The sequence below is a fragment of the Magallana gigas genome, chromosome 10 (genome assembly GCF_963853765.1).
Source record: "Magallana gigas chromosome 10, xbMagGiga1.1, whole genome shotgun sequence".
Classification (NCBI taxonomy): domain Eukaryota; kingdom Metazoa; phylum Mollusca; class Bivalvia; order Ostreida; family Ostreidae; genus Magallana; species Magallana gigas.
Window position 1 is genome coordinate 24,811,581 of NC_088862.1, and position 21,080 is coordinate 24,832,660.

General features: G+C 32.3%; 1 protein-coding gene across 3 annotated transcripts; it reads left to right on the forward strand.

Annotated features, from left to right (window-relative positions):
• Positions 1–1,603: 1,603 nt before the first annotated feature.
• Positions 1,604–19,892, forward strand: LOC105331245 (tripartite motif-containing protein 2-like). Of its 3 annotated transcripts, none has more exons than XM_034453772.2 (2): positions 1,604–1,708; positions 1,923–4,557. In XM_034453772.2, the coding sequence occupies exon 2, from the start codon at positions 1,957–1,959 to the stop codon at positions 3,616–3,618; it is 1,662 nt and encodes a 553-aa protein (XP_034309663.2). In that variant the 5' UTR covers positions 1,604–1,708; positions 1,923–1,956; the 3' UTR covers positions 3,619–4,557. The 3 variants fall into 3 exon arrangements, with proteins under 3 accessions (XP_034309663.2, XP_065929532.1, XP_065929531.1); XM_066073460.1 differs by lacking the exon at positions 1,923–4,557 and adding an exon at positions 17,492–19,892 and having other exon boundaries at positions 1,616–1,708; XM_066073459.1 differs by lacking the exons at positions 1,604–1,708; positions 1,923–4,557 and adding exons at positions 17,151–17,273; positions 17,492–19,891.
• Positions 19,893–21,080: the final 1,188 nt, after the last annotated feature.

Here is a 21,080-nt window from a genome sequence, read left to right on the forward strand (position 1 = left end):
GTCGTTTTTTAACATAGTATTCAGGGTTTAAAAACGTATTAATCTCAAGACTCCTTGAATTTTATCCAAATGTAATTTGATCTTTCTTTTAATAGTTTATGAAGATCATTTTTAGGTAGTACTTCTGAGTTGTGTACATGTATAATTTATTCTGTATTGTTCAAACCTAAACAAAAAGCCCCAAAAGGAGCTGTTATGCACACTGATGACATCTTATATACTGACATTAGATTCAGATGGACAATGAATTATTTTTTTTACAGCAACACCAATTGTTACAAATAGTACACAAAAAAGGATTTATATGACTGTAGTATAATAAAAATCTAACTCATCGTCCTCCCAGTTGAGTTTTTTTTTAAAGAAAAAATATTTAGATTAATATCAACTTATTCAAATCAATGTTTTGGATCTGCATGATTGGATTAATATACATATTCAAACAATTTATTTCAAACTGAATACTGTCAATCTGAACAAGTGGTTGCCTGTCTGGCTAATAATCTGCTATAAATGATTATCAATCACAGAATCTTCAGATTCATTCTAATCTAATTACTTTTTTTCAATTTCTATTACCACTATCTTATGTACACAAAATTTCTCAAAAACTCCATTAACCAATAATACAACATGTAATCTTGTACATTCTGTAATCTTCCTACTTTGTTTTCAGGAGAGGGTTCATACACTAAACTTTTCAATAAAATATGCTTTTAATAAATTCACTTTATTTCAAAAGCATCATTTGCAACACAAATACACTATCCTGTACGTGTAAATAAATCATCGTCCATTGCTCTGTTTACTATGTAGCCGATAGCTGACTATGTCATCTTTGACGAATAACGCACAGGGGTTTCTTATCTCATTAAAGATCGGCAAAACTCGGAGATCTGTTGCAGCTGGGATTTTTAGCACACTTAATTGAGCTGTGTGTTCTTATCTGCTGCTAGTCAAATAGAAAAATTGTTATAAACTGATTTATATTTATCATAGAAAATGTTTTTAGAAGAAAATGATTTTGTGTCACCTGTCCTTTAAAGATTGATATTTTTTTGTACAAAATTATAAACATTAAACAGCCATATAAAACAAGCTTACAGGGATTCGAGAGTAAATTCATTAAATAGAGAAATTGAAATTTATTTTTCCAAATGAATATTTTTCAGATAATTTGTTCCACGACAAAGTGTATATTACTTCAGTCGTACATGTAGAAGTGTTGCACATTTATATATTCGAGGAATGAGCCCTGATAACAATGAAGGAAATGTGTAAATTGCGGTGTATCAACACTCCTGATTATGGCAAAATATTAATAATATATGATCTGACAAAATATGTATTAAAAAAATCCAACAGAAATTGTCTGAAGTAAAATGAATAATCAGGCACATTCTTAGGTTAAATGAAGAGGAAAAGGGGTGTTAAATACTTGCCATGGGATGTTGAAAAAAGTTGATCAATTCAGAGTCAAATAACTATTAATTTTGTGTAAAAATCGGAGATACATAAATTATAAGAGGTGTGATATAGTTGGAAAAAAGAAAAATAGAGCGCTCCCATAGATCCACCACTAGCCTTGGCATTAAATTGAACACGTGATAGTATCGATAGACCTGGAATAAATTCGACAGTCGCCATGTTACACCAGAGGTTTAATGCCATGTTTGTGATGAAGGAACTGATGGGAAAGAGATGAAACGTAAGAAATTTGTAAATATATTTAGTATCATAAAAATTAACAGTTTTATCAGTCGTCGAGTAAAACAACTAATCTACAAAAAAGGTCAGAATCAAAAACTTTAACACTATTTGTGTCCTACTTTCAGTTTACTGGATTTTGCTGAAGTTATATCAGTTATTTTGTGTAAAAAGTTTTGAAATCTTATTTTGATAATTTGATTTCTGTTTTGCAGATCTCTCAATAAATATCCGTTACGGTACTTGACCATGGACCCTCGACGTACCGCCCAGGATGTGTTACGGTGTGATCTCTGTGAGACACCGGTTGCCCCTATGTACTGCGACATTTGCCTGATACATCTGTGTAAAGCATGTGTGGGGGAACATCTCTCCGAGTTTGCTAAAGAACACAAAATTGTACCATTTGAAAAGCGGGGATCTTCAACTAAATGCCCAAATCATTCTTTAAAAATATGTGAACTTTACTGTGAACAATGCGACATTCCAATATGCGTGCAGTGCACTTCTTCCACACAACATCAAGGTCATACATTTGTCTACATAGTGAAAATTCTGGAAAAACAGAGGTCAGTTTTACAGAAAGATTTACAAGAATTAGAGAAGTTTATTTACCCCAAATATCAAGAGATTGCATTAAGTATTCCGGTTCAGAAAAGTACCCATAATACAACTTCACAGAAGATTGCCTCGGATATCAGCAAACATGGAGAAGAAATGCACAGACAAATAGATGTAATTATCAAGAAACTAAACTCTGATCTTGATGAAATGGACTCCAAATACTTGGCTGCCTTAAATAAATATGAAGATGAAATCAAACACATGCTATCGGATATCACACAGACAATTGCAGATCTGAAAAAAATGTTAAATTCCGATGACGTCGGCCTTGTCTCTGCCTACAAATCCAGAAATGCGGAATTCAGAAGATTGCCACCTAAACTAACGGTCACTTTACCAAGCTTTTCTCCCCAGAAAATTGACAAACAACAAATATCCGCACACTTTGGCTCTCTATCAGAATTATCTATCGAAACAAAAGAACAAAACTACACAATGGATTCTTCGAGCACTGAGCACTCTCCACCACAGGGGTCCCTTATTGATGTGCCTCAGATAGTCACAGAGATAAATACCGACTGTGAATATGTTACAAATATGTCCTGTCTGAGTGATGAAGACATCTGGATTCAGGATATCAGCATCATTAGACTTTTCAACCTCCAGAGAGGACTCCTTAAGTCAATCCAAACCAAGTCAGGTAACTGTGCAGAGGACATAGCAGTGACAGGAAACGGGGATCTAGTATATACTGATAAAACAAATGGAACTGTAAACATAGTGAGGAATAAAGAAATAGAGACAGTGATCACACTACAGGGATGGACACCTTCCGGTGTCTGTACTACCTCCTCTGGTGATATCCTGGTTGTTTTGGAGAGTTATTATTTGCAATCACAATCAAGAGTTGTGCGTTATTCTGGCTCCACTGAAAAACAAAGCATACAGTACAATGAAAATGGAAAAGCTCTCTATTCATCAGGTGCTTGTGGAAAATACATCAGTGAGAACAGAAATCTAGACATATGTGTCTCTGATTGGGAAGCCCATGCAGTAGTGGTTGTCAATCAGGCTGGTAAACTCCGGTTTACATACAATGGCAACCCATCTATTACCAAGGTATTGTTCTATCCACATTGCATCACTACGGACGGCCAAAGTCGAATCCTGATAGCAGATAATTACAACAACCGTATCCATATCCTGGATCAGGATGGACAATTCCTCCGATTCATTGACAACTGTCATTTAAAAAAACCATTCGGTATATGTGTAGACACAAGAGACAACCTCTTTGTGAGTGAAATTAGTAGATGTGAAATAAAGAAAATTCAATACTGCACGTAAACAAAGTGTTCATAATTTTCAAATGCATGTCAACTAAATAACCATGAATAATTATACTAATTGTAAAATACAACACTAATGAATATGAATATTTTCAAAACATGTCAACACATTATAATTCTATTATGTATGTATACTACAAACACTATGATCAGGCTTGTTGTAATAATTAATGTGTTATCGTGCACGCGGGGGTGTTAAGGAAGCATATGGAATCTGAGTAACATGTAATTCCGTGAAATCACAAATCTTAGTTATTATGTACATATTCAAATATATAAGCAACGAAACGTAGACCAAAAACAAATAAAAAATATTGAAGACAATTTTTGCCAGAAATTAGTTTGTATTACGTAGATTTACACATTGATGACGTCATGACTAAAAGTTGAATGTCGTGTGAATTTGATCGAAAAGCATTGTAAACATATTCAAAATATAACTAATCTAAGAACTCTAATAAAGTATTGTGGTGTGATTTATTGAGAATTGAACATAAGGATACTGGGGGAGATGTTAGTTTTATCAATCATTCGCTAAAAGGTATGTAAATTTTCTTTTATTTCTCTGCCAGGCTTTCCTCTGTCGTTGTTTACGATATAAAAATCCGATTAGAACAACACTACCCCGTGTATATTGAACTTGAAATTGTATACGTATCGTTAGTTTAATCAATGCTTAAATTGAAAAGTGCTGCTAGAATCCCATGGTGTGTATTGTTTAAATGCAATTTGCCGTTTTCCGTGCAAACTTTATAAAAGTTGAGAAGGTTTTACGAGAACCGGATGAATAACTTTTTAATAAGGAAACACATAGGATTCTAGCAGCGGTTTTGATTAAACTGAGATGTTTTGCCTTCACTTGGTATGTTTATTTTATTTTGGAAACCGCGAGGTAGTATTGTTCTATCTCGTTTTATGTTAAGGAATATACGTAAATATTAATAGGTGTCACGTAATAATGCACCAATGTGGCAGTGATGTACTACCCGATTTCATTGCACTGACATCTATTTTAAAGGATAATACTAAGTTTTTGATCTTATTTAAAATAATTATTTTATTTCACGATTTTGAATACAACAGTCAAATAAGACGGCATATTGCCCATATGCTTCCTTAACACCCCCGCGCACATTCTTTTCATCAGTTTAACTGACTAAACTATCCATCCAATTATGCTCCAAATAGTACTTATAAACACTCTCTACAAAATCAAAAATATATATTAAAAACTTTTTTTTTATTACATTAGCAATGGTTTTATGCTGTTAGCTCTACTGCCATTTTGTTTTTCGAGAATAACTTTAATGAGGCTGAGTCTAATTTGTATTTTGTACGACCAAACCTTTATAATAATGAAAACAAATATTTTTATAGATACATGTATTTTGTATACTTTTCACACAGAGACTTTCTCTGTTTGTGAATATGATTAAGTTGGGGAATAGCTTGGTAGGATGCCACTCGGCTTTCTACTGGTTGCTAATGGAAAAGAGAAACAATTCCGTAAAATTAAAACAAGTTCTTTATTCTTTAAACGTCGGATGGAAAGTGAATTAAAACAAAAACATATTTCGAAACACCCTGTAGTAAAATACCGCAATGCGAGAAAGCGAGATCGTTTTTACGCTTATAATCTAAGGATCGATAATTCCGCATAAGTATGAAAATGCATAACGCTTATAAAATGCAAGAAAACTACAAAAAAAATATAAACTGTTGTCATTAAATAATTAAAGAGGAAATAACTTACAAATATCACTACAGGTTTACAATAATTACGCGGCGAATTCAAACTTTATAAAAACAGCATTTAACAGCATAGAAATTCAATAATAAAAATCACACATTTAAACGAAATGAAGCAAAATTATGTATCATGGCATAATAAACAATGACGCGAAATATCTTTTATAGAAATGAAAACTAAAATTCTGGAATGACAAATTCATAGTTCCGCCGAATAATAAGAAATATATAGTTAATCAATGTTCTTAAGTATTTTAAACAAAACAAACTAAAATTTATCAAAATTAGCAACAGAAAAAAAAAATAATAAAATAATATAATGAAAACCTTAAATACTGAAAATAGATAACATTTCATTCAAGCTTACCTAATGGAAAAGAGAAACAATTCCGTAAAATTAAAACAAGTTCTTTATTCTTTAAACGTCGGATGGAAAGTGAATTAAGTAAATTCACCAACCATCCGGCTTAATTTGGAATTGCTCTCATTGACCAATCAGGATACTTGATTTAAATGCTAGCGGGCTAATTTTCACAGAATTTCTTCTACGAGCTGACACTGATTACTAAAGGCCAAAAAGGTGATAAAGTCAATTAGATGAATTTCGATGTACGTATGTTAACAAAGAGAAGATTAAGTAAAGCCGAAACGAGTAAATAAGCTTTCTGACGTAATGAAAATAGAATAATCTTCGCGAGTCGCTAAAGTGTCGCTCTGATAACACAATGAATTTATCTTCAAAGGTTTGCCTGAACGAGGAATTTGTCAGTTTATTTAACAAATTAACTTATTGTCCGACAATCTGTCGTAACTAAATAATTTCCAGAAAAGTGTCAAATTATTTAGATGCCATGGTTATACAATTAAAAAGTAAAACGCTACCAATAAATTTCCTCGATTAAGAAATAAAGTTTAACTTTTAACAGTGAGAAAAAACAAAGCATTTAAAATAAGTAAAATTTAAATGATTTTGAAATAAAAATTGTAACTCTAAAATGCTAAAAATAGAAAAATTAACTTGTGCTGAGTTAACACTCAGAAATTATAACTGTTATAGATAGTTTTAAATTCTCTGAATTTTAAAACTTTAATGTAACATATTTATATTTAATGTCTTCCGTTTCCAACGGACGACCTTATAGTTTTCGTACAGTTTCTTATAATTAATATCATCCGTTTCCAACGGAAGACCTTATTATTTTCAAACTGTTTCTTTTTATTATTTTTTTCCACAAATTTTGTGCACGCGATTTCTCGAAAACTATTCAGCCGATTTCAGTCATTTTTTTTCACAGATGATTGCCAGAGGTCATAATTCTAGACTTTTTTAAATTTTGAAATAGTCACATCCGGTATCGATTTACCGCCGATTTGCTATTCTTTTAAGACCTATTTTTTTGCAGGGCTGATCTCAGAAACTATCTGAGATATGAATACAAAATATTCAGGATAGGTAGAATATAGCTTGAAGTTGTGCACTATTATGTTGTTTTAAGCCAGTGGCGCCATTACTTGGAGCCCTCCTGGGCGCGAAAATTGGATAGGATTTTTAAAATCCCCCCTGTTTCTGTCTACAAGATTTCTCAGAGATGGCTTGATAGATTTTCTTGAAATTTGCAGGAATGATATAAAATGATAATATCTCGAAGATGTGTTTTCAATTTTTTTAAATTCGTTTCCTGTTGTCCGTTTCCTCTCCCGCGACAAAAAGCTTGTGACATCGAAATCTCAAAAATGATAAGGACTTCAGCATTCAAGCTTTGTAGGATTATAGAGCTATAATTGAAAATGTCTTTAAACTGTTTTGTTTTGTTCGTCATAACTTCCGGTCGTCACCGGAAGCACTTCAAATATAATCTTTTTACGCATTAATTTATTTTCTTATAGAATTTAGATATAAGTATAAATCCACACATATGTCAAGTGTGCAATGTGAAATAAACCAAATCATTCTACTTCCGGTGAGATATCTCAAAGATCTCAGATAGCCTTTTTTAAACAAATATTTTCCCGCGAGATCTCAGAAAGTACAAGTGATTTAGATACCAAACTTACATCGATGATAAACATTTGATAGAAAATGCATTTAACCGCTTTCATTTTGTCAATCTTCACTTCCGTTTCTCACTGGGAGGGTTTTAACAGATCTAAACAGACGTTGTTTGAATTTTTTAACTCCTTTTGTTTGACAATTTTAGTAAAATTGATAAACAAATAATTAGTTATCAAGTGTTTAAGAAGTGGTGACTTTTATTTTCACTGAGAACTTCCGCTTGTCCGTTTCCTGTCCCTAGACAAAACACATTGACTCTACGAGATCTCAATAACGATGACAACTTAAACAACCAAACTTTGTGGGATGATAGCCCCATGTATGTATCTGTGTTTACATTATCTTGTTTGATTTGTCGCGACTTCTTGTCGTCACCGAAAGCACTTAAAAATGTGTTCCCTTTTTTTATCTATTTAACATGGAATGAATATATCAGTATAAAATCTTATCTATGTTAAATATACAATGTTCTTTACGCAAACCTTGTTTCCTCGAGATTTGAGAAACGATAATGACTTGAACAACCAAACTTTATATGATGATGGACCATTGTCTGTAAATGTAAAAAAAGATATTTTGTTTTGTTCGTCATAGCTTCCGGTCGTCACCGGAAGTTATTAAAAATTATTTTTTACGTCTTTAATTTATTTTAAATAGTACAATGAATACATTAGTATAAATCTTTACGTATGTCATTATATGCGATTTGAATAAACCAAAAAGTTCTGCTTCTGGTGAAATCTCAATTATCTCAGGTAGCTTTTTTCAAACAAATGTTATACCCGCAAGATCTCAGAAAGTGCATGTGATCAAGATACAACACTAACATGAATGATAAACATTTATTTAAAAAAATCGTTTGACTGGTCCCATTTTGTCAACCGTCACTTCCGGTCCTCACCGGAAGGGTTCAAACAAATCAAGTTGTTTGAAAGTTTCACGGTTTTATTTAGAAAATTTTAGTAAAATAAATAAACAATAAAGTACAACTGTCAAATGTTCAAGAAATACTAACTTTAATTTTCATTAAGCATTTCCGTTTGTCAGTTTCCTGCCGAGAGACAAAAACATTGACTCCATGAGATCTCAAAAACAGTGACGACTTGAACAACCAAGCTTTTTTTGGTTAACAACCCTATGTATGTATCTGTGTTCGCATTTTTTTTTATTCTTCGTCACTTCCGGTCGTCACCGGTAGCGCTTAAAAATTATCATTTTTTTCTTATTTTATTTATTTTACATGGAATGAATATATCAGTATAAAATCTTGTATATGTAAACTATACAATGTTAAAGAAGGAAACTTATATTCTACTTCCGGCAAGATATCTCAAATATCTTAGGTGGCTTTCTTTTTTACAAATTTGATACCCTTGAGATTTTAGTCACTGTAAGTGGTTGAGACAGAAAACTTTTCTGAATGATAGACAGTTGATTGAAGATATGTTTAACGAGTTATATTTTGACAAGCCTCACTTCCGGTACTCACCGGAAGGGTTATAACAATTCACGTTTTTAACAAATTCAACAGCCTGGTGAACAATGTTGTACACGAACAAACGTGCAAGAAACACCAGCTATTATTTTCATTATTTACTTCCGTTCGTCCATTTCCGGTACCGAGACAAAAAAAATAGTTTCAACAAGATCTCAGATTTGGCAGAGAGTATCGATATTTCATCGTATCATATAAAACAACTCGTAACGAGAATCTTGTTATTATTTTCCCCCCAAATTTTGTGCACGAGTTTTCTCGAAATCTATTCGACTGATTTTAGCCATTTTTTCACAGATGTTAATTTGAACGTGATCTAAACTTCATACTTTTTTGTTATTTTTTCGTAGCCACTTCCGGTACTGAATTATCGTCCATTTTGTAAGTTTTGACTCATTTTGTGCAGCCATAAACTCGAAAACCATGAGAGATATGACTATGAAATTTTTAGGATAGGTAAACAATAGTTTGAAGTTGTGCAGCATGTAGTTGCTTTACGCCTGTTGCTCCATTTCTTGGAGCACGCACTAAAATTGTGTAGGAATTTTCATTCAAAATTTTCATACGTTTTCATCTGTATCTTCTTATCAGTTGATATTTTGTTAAGAAATATAAAACAAAAGTAGTAGATAATTTAAAGTTCTTTCCAACAAAATCAAGAAAAAGGGGCTCACCCCTTTAATTAGGGGCCAAGACACTCGTAAACTCTATTACGAATGACTTAAAAACAACAAAAAATTTGTAATGCATTATAGAAGTAAAGTTGTTGATCGTAGCAATTTATATCAGGAAAAAATTATTGCCTCGCCCATTTATTACGTAATTAGGAATTTTTAGGGGCAAAAGTACTTGAACTTTGACGCAATACATTCAGAGAGGGAGACATATTTTGTTATGTATTGTAGAAGAGAAAATGTTTGCATTGATGATTCTAATCGATTCCACTAAACAAAACACCAACGCCTGTCCCCATTAAGGATCTACAGGGCTGGCCCCTAAAATATTTCATCATTTGTATCTAAAAAAAATTAACAATTTTAGATAGGTGTAAGAACAAAAAATGTTAGTATTTGTGAAACCTTTCAAATGATCTCAAAAAAGGGGCTGGCCCCCTTCAATTAGGGACCAATACACTTGTAAATTATCTTACGAATACCTTAAAAACAATCAAAATTTTATAATGCATTATAGAAGCAAAGTTGTTGATCGTAACAATATCAGTTTGTAAAACTAATTGCCACATCCATTGATGACGTAATTAGGGATTTTAGGAGACTAAAATCTTAAATCTTTAATGTGCTGTATGTGAAAAAGCAAAACACTTTGTTAAGCATTTTAAAGGATATTGACAATCGTATACATTATCTGAAAGGGAGGGACTGAGGGAGTATTCTGAAAATTCATTGATATTTTAAAGGGCATGGTCACGATTTTGGTCAAAAATTATTTTTCGATTTTAATGTTTACAATGTTTCAGTAAGGCATTTTTAATTGGTAATCAAAATTTGAGTGTCATTTTATGAGATATAATCGAGTTACAGAACTTACAATTCTTCGCTATGTAAACTAACCGTTTGTTTACATTTCGAATGTTGAAGTGAAAATTCCAGTTTTAGACATAAAATAAATGTATTAATCTTAAGGAACTGTTCATTTCTGCTTAAAATGAATAATAAGATAGACAAATCCGCTTTAAAAATGATTTGTTACTGGTATATTGAACACATGTAAACGGGGCACGAGCCTTGTTTACATGACGAAGAATTGTGAGCACTGTATCTTGCTTAAAACTCATCGACTGGCACCCAAATTTCATTTGATCATTAGAAATGCATTCTTAAAGCATTGCAAATAATAAAAAGAGAAACATTTGACCAAAATCGTGGCCATGTCCCTTTAATCGTATCGTTTAAAACATTGAACGGAAGACCTACTTGTTACTCGTAACGAGATTGCATCTAGTTATTATTTTTTCCTCACAAATTTTTTGCTCGTAACTTCTCGGAAACTATCCAACCGATTTACAACATTTTTTCACAGTGATCTATTTTGTTTTTAATATTTTTGCCGTCTTCACTTCCGGTACCAATTTATCTCTGATTTTCTAGCTTTTACGACCCATTTTTTGCACGCTTGATTTCGAAAAGTGTCAGAGATTTGAATATGAAATTTTCAGTATAGGTAGACCGTAGTCTGAAGTTGTGCCTATGTTCTTTTTGTTTTACGCAGTGGCGCCATTCTTAAGAGCTCACTATGGCTCGAAATTTGGGTACGAATTTTGTTCCCCTTTTTTGTGCACACTATTTCTTAGAGATTGCTTGATATTTTTTTTTTGAAATTTCAGGAGTTAGAGAAAAAATTTAAGTGTTGAGTATCCAGTTTCCATTTTTATAAAAGTTCATTTCCTGTTGTCCGTTTCCTGTCCCGCAACAAAAAGCTTGTGACATTGAGATCTCAAAAATGATGAGGACTTGAGCATTCAGACTTTGTAGGATTATAGACCTATAGTTCTAGTTGTCTTTAAACTATTTTGTTTGGTTCGTCATAACTTCCGGTCATCACCGGAAGCAATTCAAAAATTATTTTTTCTTTTGCATTTAATTTGTTACATATAGAATTGAAATATTAGTAATAATCCTGACATATGTCATGTATCCGATGTTTAAGAAAAGCCAAAACAATCTACTCAGAAAGCGTTTTTTTAATTAAATGTTTTACCCACGAAATCCCAGAAGGTCAAGTGATCAATACAAGAAACTTATATAGATAATAGACATTCGATAGAAAATGCGTTTAATCGCTTTCATTTTGTCAATCGTCAAGCTGTTTGAATGTTTAACTCTTTTTCTTTGACAATTTTAGTAAAATTGGTAAACAATAAAGCACAGGAGTGTCTAATGTTCAAGAAATACTAACTTTTTATTTTCAATGAGCATTTCCGTTGGTCCGTTTCCTGTCAAGAGACAAAAAAGCAATGACTTCACGAGATCTAAAAAACAGTGATGAGTTGAACAAACAAACTTTGTTGGATGATAACCCTACGTATGTATCCGTGTTTACAGCATTTTGTTTGACTCGTCGTCACTTCCAGTCGTTACCGGAAGCACTTAAAAAAATATTTTTTCCCTTTTTCTTTTTTTTTTTTTACATGGAATGATTACTGGTATATCATTACACGATCTTATATATGTTAACTATACAATGTTAAAAAAGCAACCATATTCTGCTTCCATGAGCTATATCAAATATATACCTATCCATTTTACAAATTTTATACCTGCAAGATTTTAGTCACTGTAAGTGATTGAGACACGAAACTTTTATGAATGTTAGAAAATTGATTGAAGATGTGTTTAAAGGGTTTTATTTTGTCAACCGTAACTTCCAGTACTCACCAAAAGGGTTCAAACATTTTATGTTTTTAACAAATTTAACAGACTTTCTTGGGTGTTTCATCTATCCTGATAAACAGTCATGTACACTAAGCAAACGTACAAGAAATACCAGCTTTTATTTTCATTATTCACTTCCGATCGTCCGTTTCCGGTACTAAAACAAAAAAACTAGATGTACGATTTGGCAGAGGGTATCAATAAAAGTAATAATTGCAAATATGTTTATTATCAAATTACAATATAATAATCAATTATAACACTTAATTATTTATCTACAATTTATAAAACAACTACAATACATATTAAAAAAAAGTTTTACAAAGGACTATATACGGTTTGAGCTTAAAATGGCCCCCTAAAATGAACATTGTCATTTTACTGTAATTCTTAATTTTTTTGTACAAATATGCATTTGAAGTTTTTTCATTAATTTTATTTTGATTTTAGTGCCCACAATTTAAAAATATGACATCAAAAAGTTCACCTTTTCCCGCCATTTTCTCATTTTCATCATAAAACGGCTTGTTTTGAAGCAGTTTTTCTTCAATGAAACATTGAGCGACTGATTGAACAAACAAAATATTTTCAACAAAGATGTATCTCCCCAGTATTTATAATTGACAAAAAGTTTGTTCTTGTTCAATGAGTCGCTCTATATTTCCCATTCGAAAAATAATAAGAAAAATGTCAATTTTTGACTGATTTTAATTGAATTATGAAAATAGCGTCATTTCTGACGTCGTATACTGCCAGTGAGTGCATAAAAATCAAATAATAGGTGAAAAACATATTTTATGTCAACTCTTTTATAAAATAACACAACATATTAATGTACCTGAATCACTTTAAAAATAGCGAATTATGGGGGCCAAATCTGACTAATATCATATATAGTTCTTTAATGCCTTATTATGCATACTATAACATTTCAAAACATGTAGCTTAGACTGAAGTATATGAAAATCTTTAAAACAAGCATGTTTATTTCTCTTGTCATAAGCTGGTCTGTTGTTGCAACGCTGTAATTGTCCTTCATTTGTCACTTTAAAAAACTCTGTAATTAAAGTGATTACAGAGACGTACATGAAGACGTTTCAACAACACATTATCAAGAAACTATAATCTGATCTTGATGAAATCGACTCCAAATATCTGACTGTCCTAAAAAGCATGAAAATGACATCAAACACATGATGTGCCATATCACACAGACAATTGCAGATCTCAGAAAATTAGTAAATTCCAATGACGTGGGCTTTGTATCTGCTTACAAATCCAGAAATGCGGAATTCAGAAGATTGCCACCTAAACTGACGGTTACTTTACCACGCTTTTCTCCTCAGAAATTTGACAAACACCAACTATACGAACACATTGGCTCTCTATCATAATTATCTATCGAAATAAAGGAACACAACTACACAATGGATTTTTCGAGCTCTTACCCAGAGATGTCCCTTAGTGATGTGCCACAGATTATCACAGAGATAAAAACCCATTATACATATGCTGAAAATGTGTTCAGTCTGAGTGATGAAGACATCTGGATTCAGAGTGACAGTAACATTTTGAGATTGTACAAGCTCCAGAGAGGGCTGTCGAAGTCAGTCAAAACCAAGTCAGGGAACTGTGCAGAGGACTTATCAGTGAAAAGAACTTGGGATTTAGTATATAGTGAAGAATAAAGAAATAAAGACAGTGATCACACTACAGGGTGGAATCCTCAAGGTGTCTGTAGTACCTCCTACAGTGATATCCTAGTTGTTATGGGAATTGATGATTGGCAAACACCATCAAAAGTTGTGCGTTATTCTGGCTCCATTGAAAAAAAAGTATACAGTACAATGACAATGGACAGGCTCTCTTTTCATTAACTAGTTGTACTAAATACATCAGTGAGAACAGGAACCTAGATGTATGTGTATCGGACTATGGAGCCCATGCAGTTCTTGTGGTCAACCAGACAGGGAAATTCCAGTTGATGTACACTGGTCTTCCCTTTTCTTTAAAGAAATCATTCTATCCTTATGGCATCACTACAGACAGCCAAAGTCGGATCCTGATAGCAGATCTTGACAACCACCGTATCAACATTATCGATAAAGACGGCCAGTTTCTCTGATTTATTGACAACTGCCATTTAGAGAAACCTTTCGGTCTATGTGTAGACACAAGAGACAATCTGTTTGTGGCTGAAAACAAAACATTTAAAGTAAAGAAAATTCAATACTACAAGTAATGATAGTGTTCATATTTTCCAAATGAATGTTATATGATCAGGAATATACATATTGAACGTAAAAAACGACAATGAATATTTTTATGTTTAAAATATGTCAGCACATAGTTATGCTAGTGTTAACATACTAGTGTACTATACCATATGATCAGCCTTGTTGTAATAACTACATGTAATATGTTATCATGTACTCCTTTTAATCAATTTATCTGACTAAACAATTCACCTATTTATAATCTATATATTACTAGTTAACATATCGTATGAAATGAATAATAGAGTGAAATATGAAAGTTTTAAAAAAGTTGTTTTTTTTACATAGGTTGTGGTTTTACGCTTTTAGCCATACTGTAATTTCTTTTCGAGTCAGATAAAAATAACGAAGCTAATTATAATTATCTCTAACCTAAGTACATGTACTTTGATTATTTTTTTACTGATGAAAATTTAGTCAGAATTTCTTCTCTTTCACTATAAGTCTAATTTTGTTTTTGCCTAAACTCTTTATGTGAAGAATGTAAATGAACTAAATATGTTTTATATAGGTTTGTATAATATTCATGCATACCCTAAATCTTATTTTCACGCATTAAACCAATAAACAAATTCAATAAAGAATTGTGACAACCCCTGTTTAAACATGTTAGTGAGTATATCGGTTAAACATACAAAATAGTTTGTATCATTTAGTAAATAGTGTTTTTAATAAATTGCACATAATTTTAAAAAGATGACTCATAATTTTTTCTTCATTGATAAGATTTTCCCGACAGGTCTTTAATAATTTGAGTAAAGGATTGAGACTTTTAACAAATTACATTCCTGGTTGAAATCGTGTGCATGAAAACTACGTCATATTAGAACAAAGAAGTCAACATTCAATTTTTTTTACCTTAATTGTTAATCAAATGAGGTTTTTTTGCCATATGCTTCATTCGGAAAAAATATTTAAGGAAATGCAATATCTCTGTAAGTTGCACTTTAAAAAAAGAAAGTTTTATTAAAATGCTTAAGCTATGCGCGTAGATTACAAAAAGTACATTCGCAAAAACCTTAAACAAATCACAGTGACTGGCGTTTGTCATTTTTACCAATACATGTATGATTAAAATCAGCATATATAAAACGCTGCCCTGCAATACGTAATGTATTTTTCAAGTGCGTAAACCTGTGCTGCTCCAGATTGGGGGTGTTTAGAGGGGCTCCGAAGAATGATATTCAAGGCCTATGTTCGGTAACTTTACTACTTGTGAAGTTAATAAGGTTGAGTTTCAAACATCCCGACCCCCTGCTAGATCCGCGCATGAATTTTGAAACCCACGATTTATATGATTATCCGTATTCAATATTATAAACTATTTCTAAATCCAATTGAACTGTTTGTAGCTTCTGCTTGTATTTAATCCCGTAAATTATATGCGGTGGATTATATTGGAATATAATGCCAAATCAATGTTGGAAATATTAATGATTGTGAAAGAAAATGCATATTATTTATTTTTTTGCCTACACTGTTTTTTTTAATAAATGGGGGCAATAGCAGTTGCTAAAATGCAATTTTAAATCAATGAACACAAAATAAATATTATGACTTGTACATACCATTGGCAGTACAGTTTTAAAGGCATATACGTAGAAACGGTTTCTTTTCCTTTAGTTTTGAAAATTCTCATGTATCTTTTCTTGCCCTTACCTTGGAGTTATATAGTTTGATTTTGATCTTATAACTAATGTTTTGAGTGTTTAAAACTCTGTCCCGAAAAATATTGATTCTTTTAAAGGTTTTCATCGCTCACTGATATTTAGAATCGGTGAATATGAAAAAATTCAATATTAATAATTTTTAGACACGCATGTTAATGAAGTATGAAGATGTTATCGACGATACGAAATCATCACGATTATTGAAAAATACCAATCCTCAATGGATGATCAAATACCACATAAGTAACATAATCATACAATAACAATTATTTAAATATGTTTTTATAGGCATTCACAAAGCTATTTCACATTTGTATTTTGGGAAAATAAGGCTTTCTACATAAGAAACGTCTGAAGCATTGAAAACATTTTTGTACAAATTTATAAACATTAAACAGTCACATAAAAAAGCGTACAGGGTTTCGAGGGTTAATTCATTGAATAGAGAAATCGAAATTTATTTTTCCAAATGAATATTTTTCAGATAATTTGTTCCACAACAAAGTGTAAATAATTTCAGTCGTACATGTAGAAGTGTTGCACATTTATATATTCGAGGAAAGAGCCCAGATAACAATGAAGGGAAAGGTGTAAATTGCGGGGTATCAACACTCTGGATTATGGTAAAATAATATATGATCTAACAAAATATGTAAAAACAAATCCCAGAAACTGTCCGAAGTAAAATGAATAATCGGGGACATCTTGAGTTAAATGAACAGGAAAAAATGTGTTAAATACTTGTCATGGGACGTTAAAAAAAGGTGAACAATTCACAGTCAAATACCTATTATTTTTGTTTAAAAATCGGATATACATAAATTATCAGAGGTGTGATATAGTTGTCCTTATTAAAAGAAAACTAAATCGCTCCCATAGATCCACCACTAGCATTGGCATTTAAATTTGAACACGTGATAGTATCGATAGACCTGGAATAAATTCGACAGTCGCCATGTTACACCAGAGGTGTAATGCCATGTTTGTGATGAAGGAACTGATGGGAAAGAGATGAAACGTAAGAAATTTGTAAATATATTTAGTATCATAAAAATTAACAGTTTTATCAGTCGTCGAGTAAAAAAAACTGATCTACAGTAAAGGTTAGAATCAAGAACGTTAACAATATGTGTGTCCTACTTTCAGTTTACTGGATTTTACTGAAGTTATATCAGTTATTTTGTGTAAAAAGTTTTCAAAATCATAATTTGATAATTTACGATTTCTGTTTTGCAGAACTCTCAATAAATACCCGTTACAGTACTTGACCATGGACCCTCGACGTAGCGCCCAGGATGTGTTACGGTGTGATCTCTGTGAGACACCGGTTCCTCCTATGTACTGCGACATTTGCCACGTACATCTATGTAAAGCGTGTGTGGGGGAACATCTCTCCGAGTTTGCCAAAGAACACAAAATTGTACCCTTTGAAAAGCGAGGATCTACAACTAAATGCCCTAATCATTCTTCAAAAATATGCGAAAATTACTGTGAACAATGCGACATTCCAATCTGTGCGCAGTGCATTTCTTCAACAAAACATCAAGGTCATACATTTGTCTACATAGAGAAAATACTGGAAAAACATAGGTCAGTTTTACAGAAAGATTTACAAGAATTAGAGAAGTTAATTTTTCCCAAATATCAAGAGATTGTATCAAGTATTCCGGTTCAGAAAGGTACCCTTAAAACATCTTCACAGAAGATTGCCTCGGATATCAGCAAACATGGAGAAGAAATGCATCGGGAAATAGATGTAATTATCAAGAAACTAAAATCTGATCTTGATGATATGGACTCCAAATATTTGGCTGCCTTAAATAAACATGAAGAAGAAATCAAACACATGCTATCGGATATCACACAGACAATTGCAGATCTGAAAAAAATGTTAAATTCCGATGACGTCGGCCTTGTCTCTGCCTACAAATCCAGAAACGCGGAATTCAGAAGATTGCCACCTAAACTGACGGTCACTTTACCAAGCTTTTCTCCCCAGAAAATTGACAAACAACAAATATCTGCACACTTTGGCTCTCTATCAGAATTATCTATCGAAACAATGGAGCAAAACTACACAATGGATTCTTCGAGCACTGAGCACTCTCCACCACAGAGGTCCCTTATTGATGTGCCTCAGATAGTCACAGAGATAAACACCGATTGTGAATATGTTACAAATATGTCCTGTCTGAGTGATGAAGACATCTGGATTCAGGATATCAGCATCATTAGACTTTATAACCTCCAGAGAGGACTCCTTAAGTCAATCCAAACCAAGTCAGGTAACTGTGCAGAGGACATAGCAGTGACAGGAAACGGGGATCTGGTATATGCTGATAAAACAAATAGAACTGTGAACATAGTGAAGAATAAAGAAATAGAGACAGTGGTCACACTACAGGAATGGAAACCTCGTGGTGTCTGTAGTACATCCTGTGGTGATATCCTGGTTGTTATGAACAATGATAATTTGAAAACACCATCAAAAGTTGTGTGTTACTCTGACTTCACTGAGAAACAAAGTATACAGTACAATGAGAATGGACAAGCTCTGTATTCATCAGGTGATTATACTAAATACATCAGCGAAAACAGGAATCTAGATATATGTGTGTCTGATTGGGAAGCACGTGCATTAGTGGTGGTCAATCAGGCAGGGAAATTCCGGTTTAGGTACACTGGTCTTTCGTCTTCTACAGAGGAACTATTCGATCCATATGGCATCGGTACAGACAGCCAAAGTCGGATCCTGATAGTTGATCTTTACCACCACCGTATCCACATTATCGATAAAAACGGCCAGTTTCTACGATATATTGACAATTGCGATTTGGAGAAACCGGTTGGTCTATGTGTAGACACAAGAGACAATCTCTTTGTGACTGACAACAATTCACGTATAGTAAAGAAAATTCAATATCAAAAATAAACAAAGTGTTCATATTTTCCAATTGCATGCCAATTAAATGACCAGGAATATACATATTGAATGTAAAAAAGTGACAATGAATATGTTTATGTTTAAAACATATCAGCATTTACTGTAGATTCCTAATTAAACGCGAGGAATTAATATCCACATAATTTTGCGAGAGCTCCCTTGGCAGATTTTAAAATCTCGCCATTATATTCTGAGAGTTAAGATCAATTCTATGTAAGAATCAAAGATTTTTAAAAGGTCTGGCCACACCTTTTTCCTTGTATTTCATACATGGACACACAGAGGTGTAAAACGCAAAAAACCACTATAAGTTGGTTGCTAGGGGAAACTGTTGCCAAAGTAACCGAGGCTTAAGATGGAAAAATGGCAAAACTTACCTACTTTCAAGCCATATTAGAAGGTTTTGCCCACCAATGTATAGGCTACTATCAATAACATAAAACAACCTTTATCCTGATTTCAATTCTTTAAATATATCACACAATTGACGGAGAAACCAAAACTTTTAAAATGTTACCATGGAAACCGTAAAAAGTATTTGAAATCAGTTTTTTGCGTTTTTTTATTAAGCCGAAATGGGAAACTGTTGAATTTTTACATCAATATCAGTGTCCATGCAATATATATCTTATCATGAAAATCACACAGAAATTCTTACTTTTTGAAAAGTCCATAGCAACTGCAGTAATTTGTCCTTAATGACATTTAATGACACTTGAAAAAAAATTTTCAGATTTTTTTCAAGTGTCATTAAATTAAGGACATACTTTATTTTTTCTTACAAATTGATTTTTTACATTTATTCATTTTATGTGAATAATATCCATTCAAAGATGCATAAATATATATTATAGTTTTCCTTATTTTTAAGCTTGTTACCATAGCAACGGTTCTCAATTTTCATATTTAAATTATTAATTGCACATTCATAATAGTGTTTACCAAAAAATCCAAAATTTGCACTTTTTATTCAAATTAAATGAAGAAAACAGATTTTAGAATTGCTGTTTTGTAACCATGGAAACGCTCTGAAAATATGCGTTTCTCCATGAATTTTTTTCTTTCCTTTGAAAAATCACAACTGCTTTAAATAGTTAATTCTACTCTGGACACCCCAAGTTGTGCACATTACTAACAATATGTTCTCAAAAAAGCATGAAAATGCCATTTTTACATCTTTACCCTTGGTTACATGTACCATGGCAACGGGACCACATAACAACAAATAAATGGTGTTTAGCTTTATTACTCACCAAAGTCTATCAAATTGTCAAGTATGAAGAAAATCTGTGACTATGCGTGGCCACCGAATTTTGATTCTTACATAGAATTGATCTTAAGAACCAGAAGAAATGGAGAAAAGAGTTCCACGTTCGCGACTTTATGTTCCCACGATATGATACAAACCAATGGGATCGCGGAATTAAGTACTCGCGAAATATTAGGAATTTACAGTAGTTATGCTAAGTGTTAACGTACTAGTATCCTATACTTTATGATCAGGCTTTTTGTAATAACTAATGTGTTATCGTATAGTTCTTTTCATCAATTTAACTGACTAAACTATCCACTCATTAATAATTTATATATCACTAGTTAATACATCGTATAAATGAAGAAATTATTGAAATATGAAAGTTTTTAAAAAGTTATTGTTTTTGTTATATAAGTTGTAGTTATATGCTTTTAGCCATACTGAATTGTTTTGGGGTTTTTTTTGAGTAAGATATAAATAACGAAGCTGAGCCTTATTATCTCTAACCGAAGTACATGTACCTTGGTGATTTTTTTTACATGAAGCTTTGATATGATATCAATTATTTTCAAGATTAAATATGACTAATTTACCTGTTAATTTTATAGTACTGCCAAATATAGTTC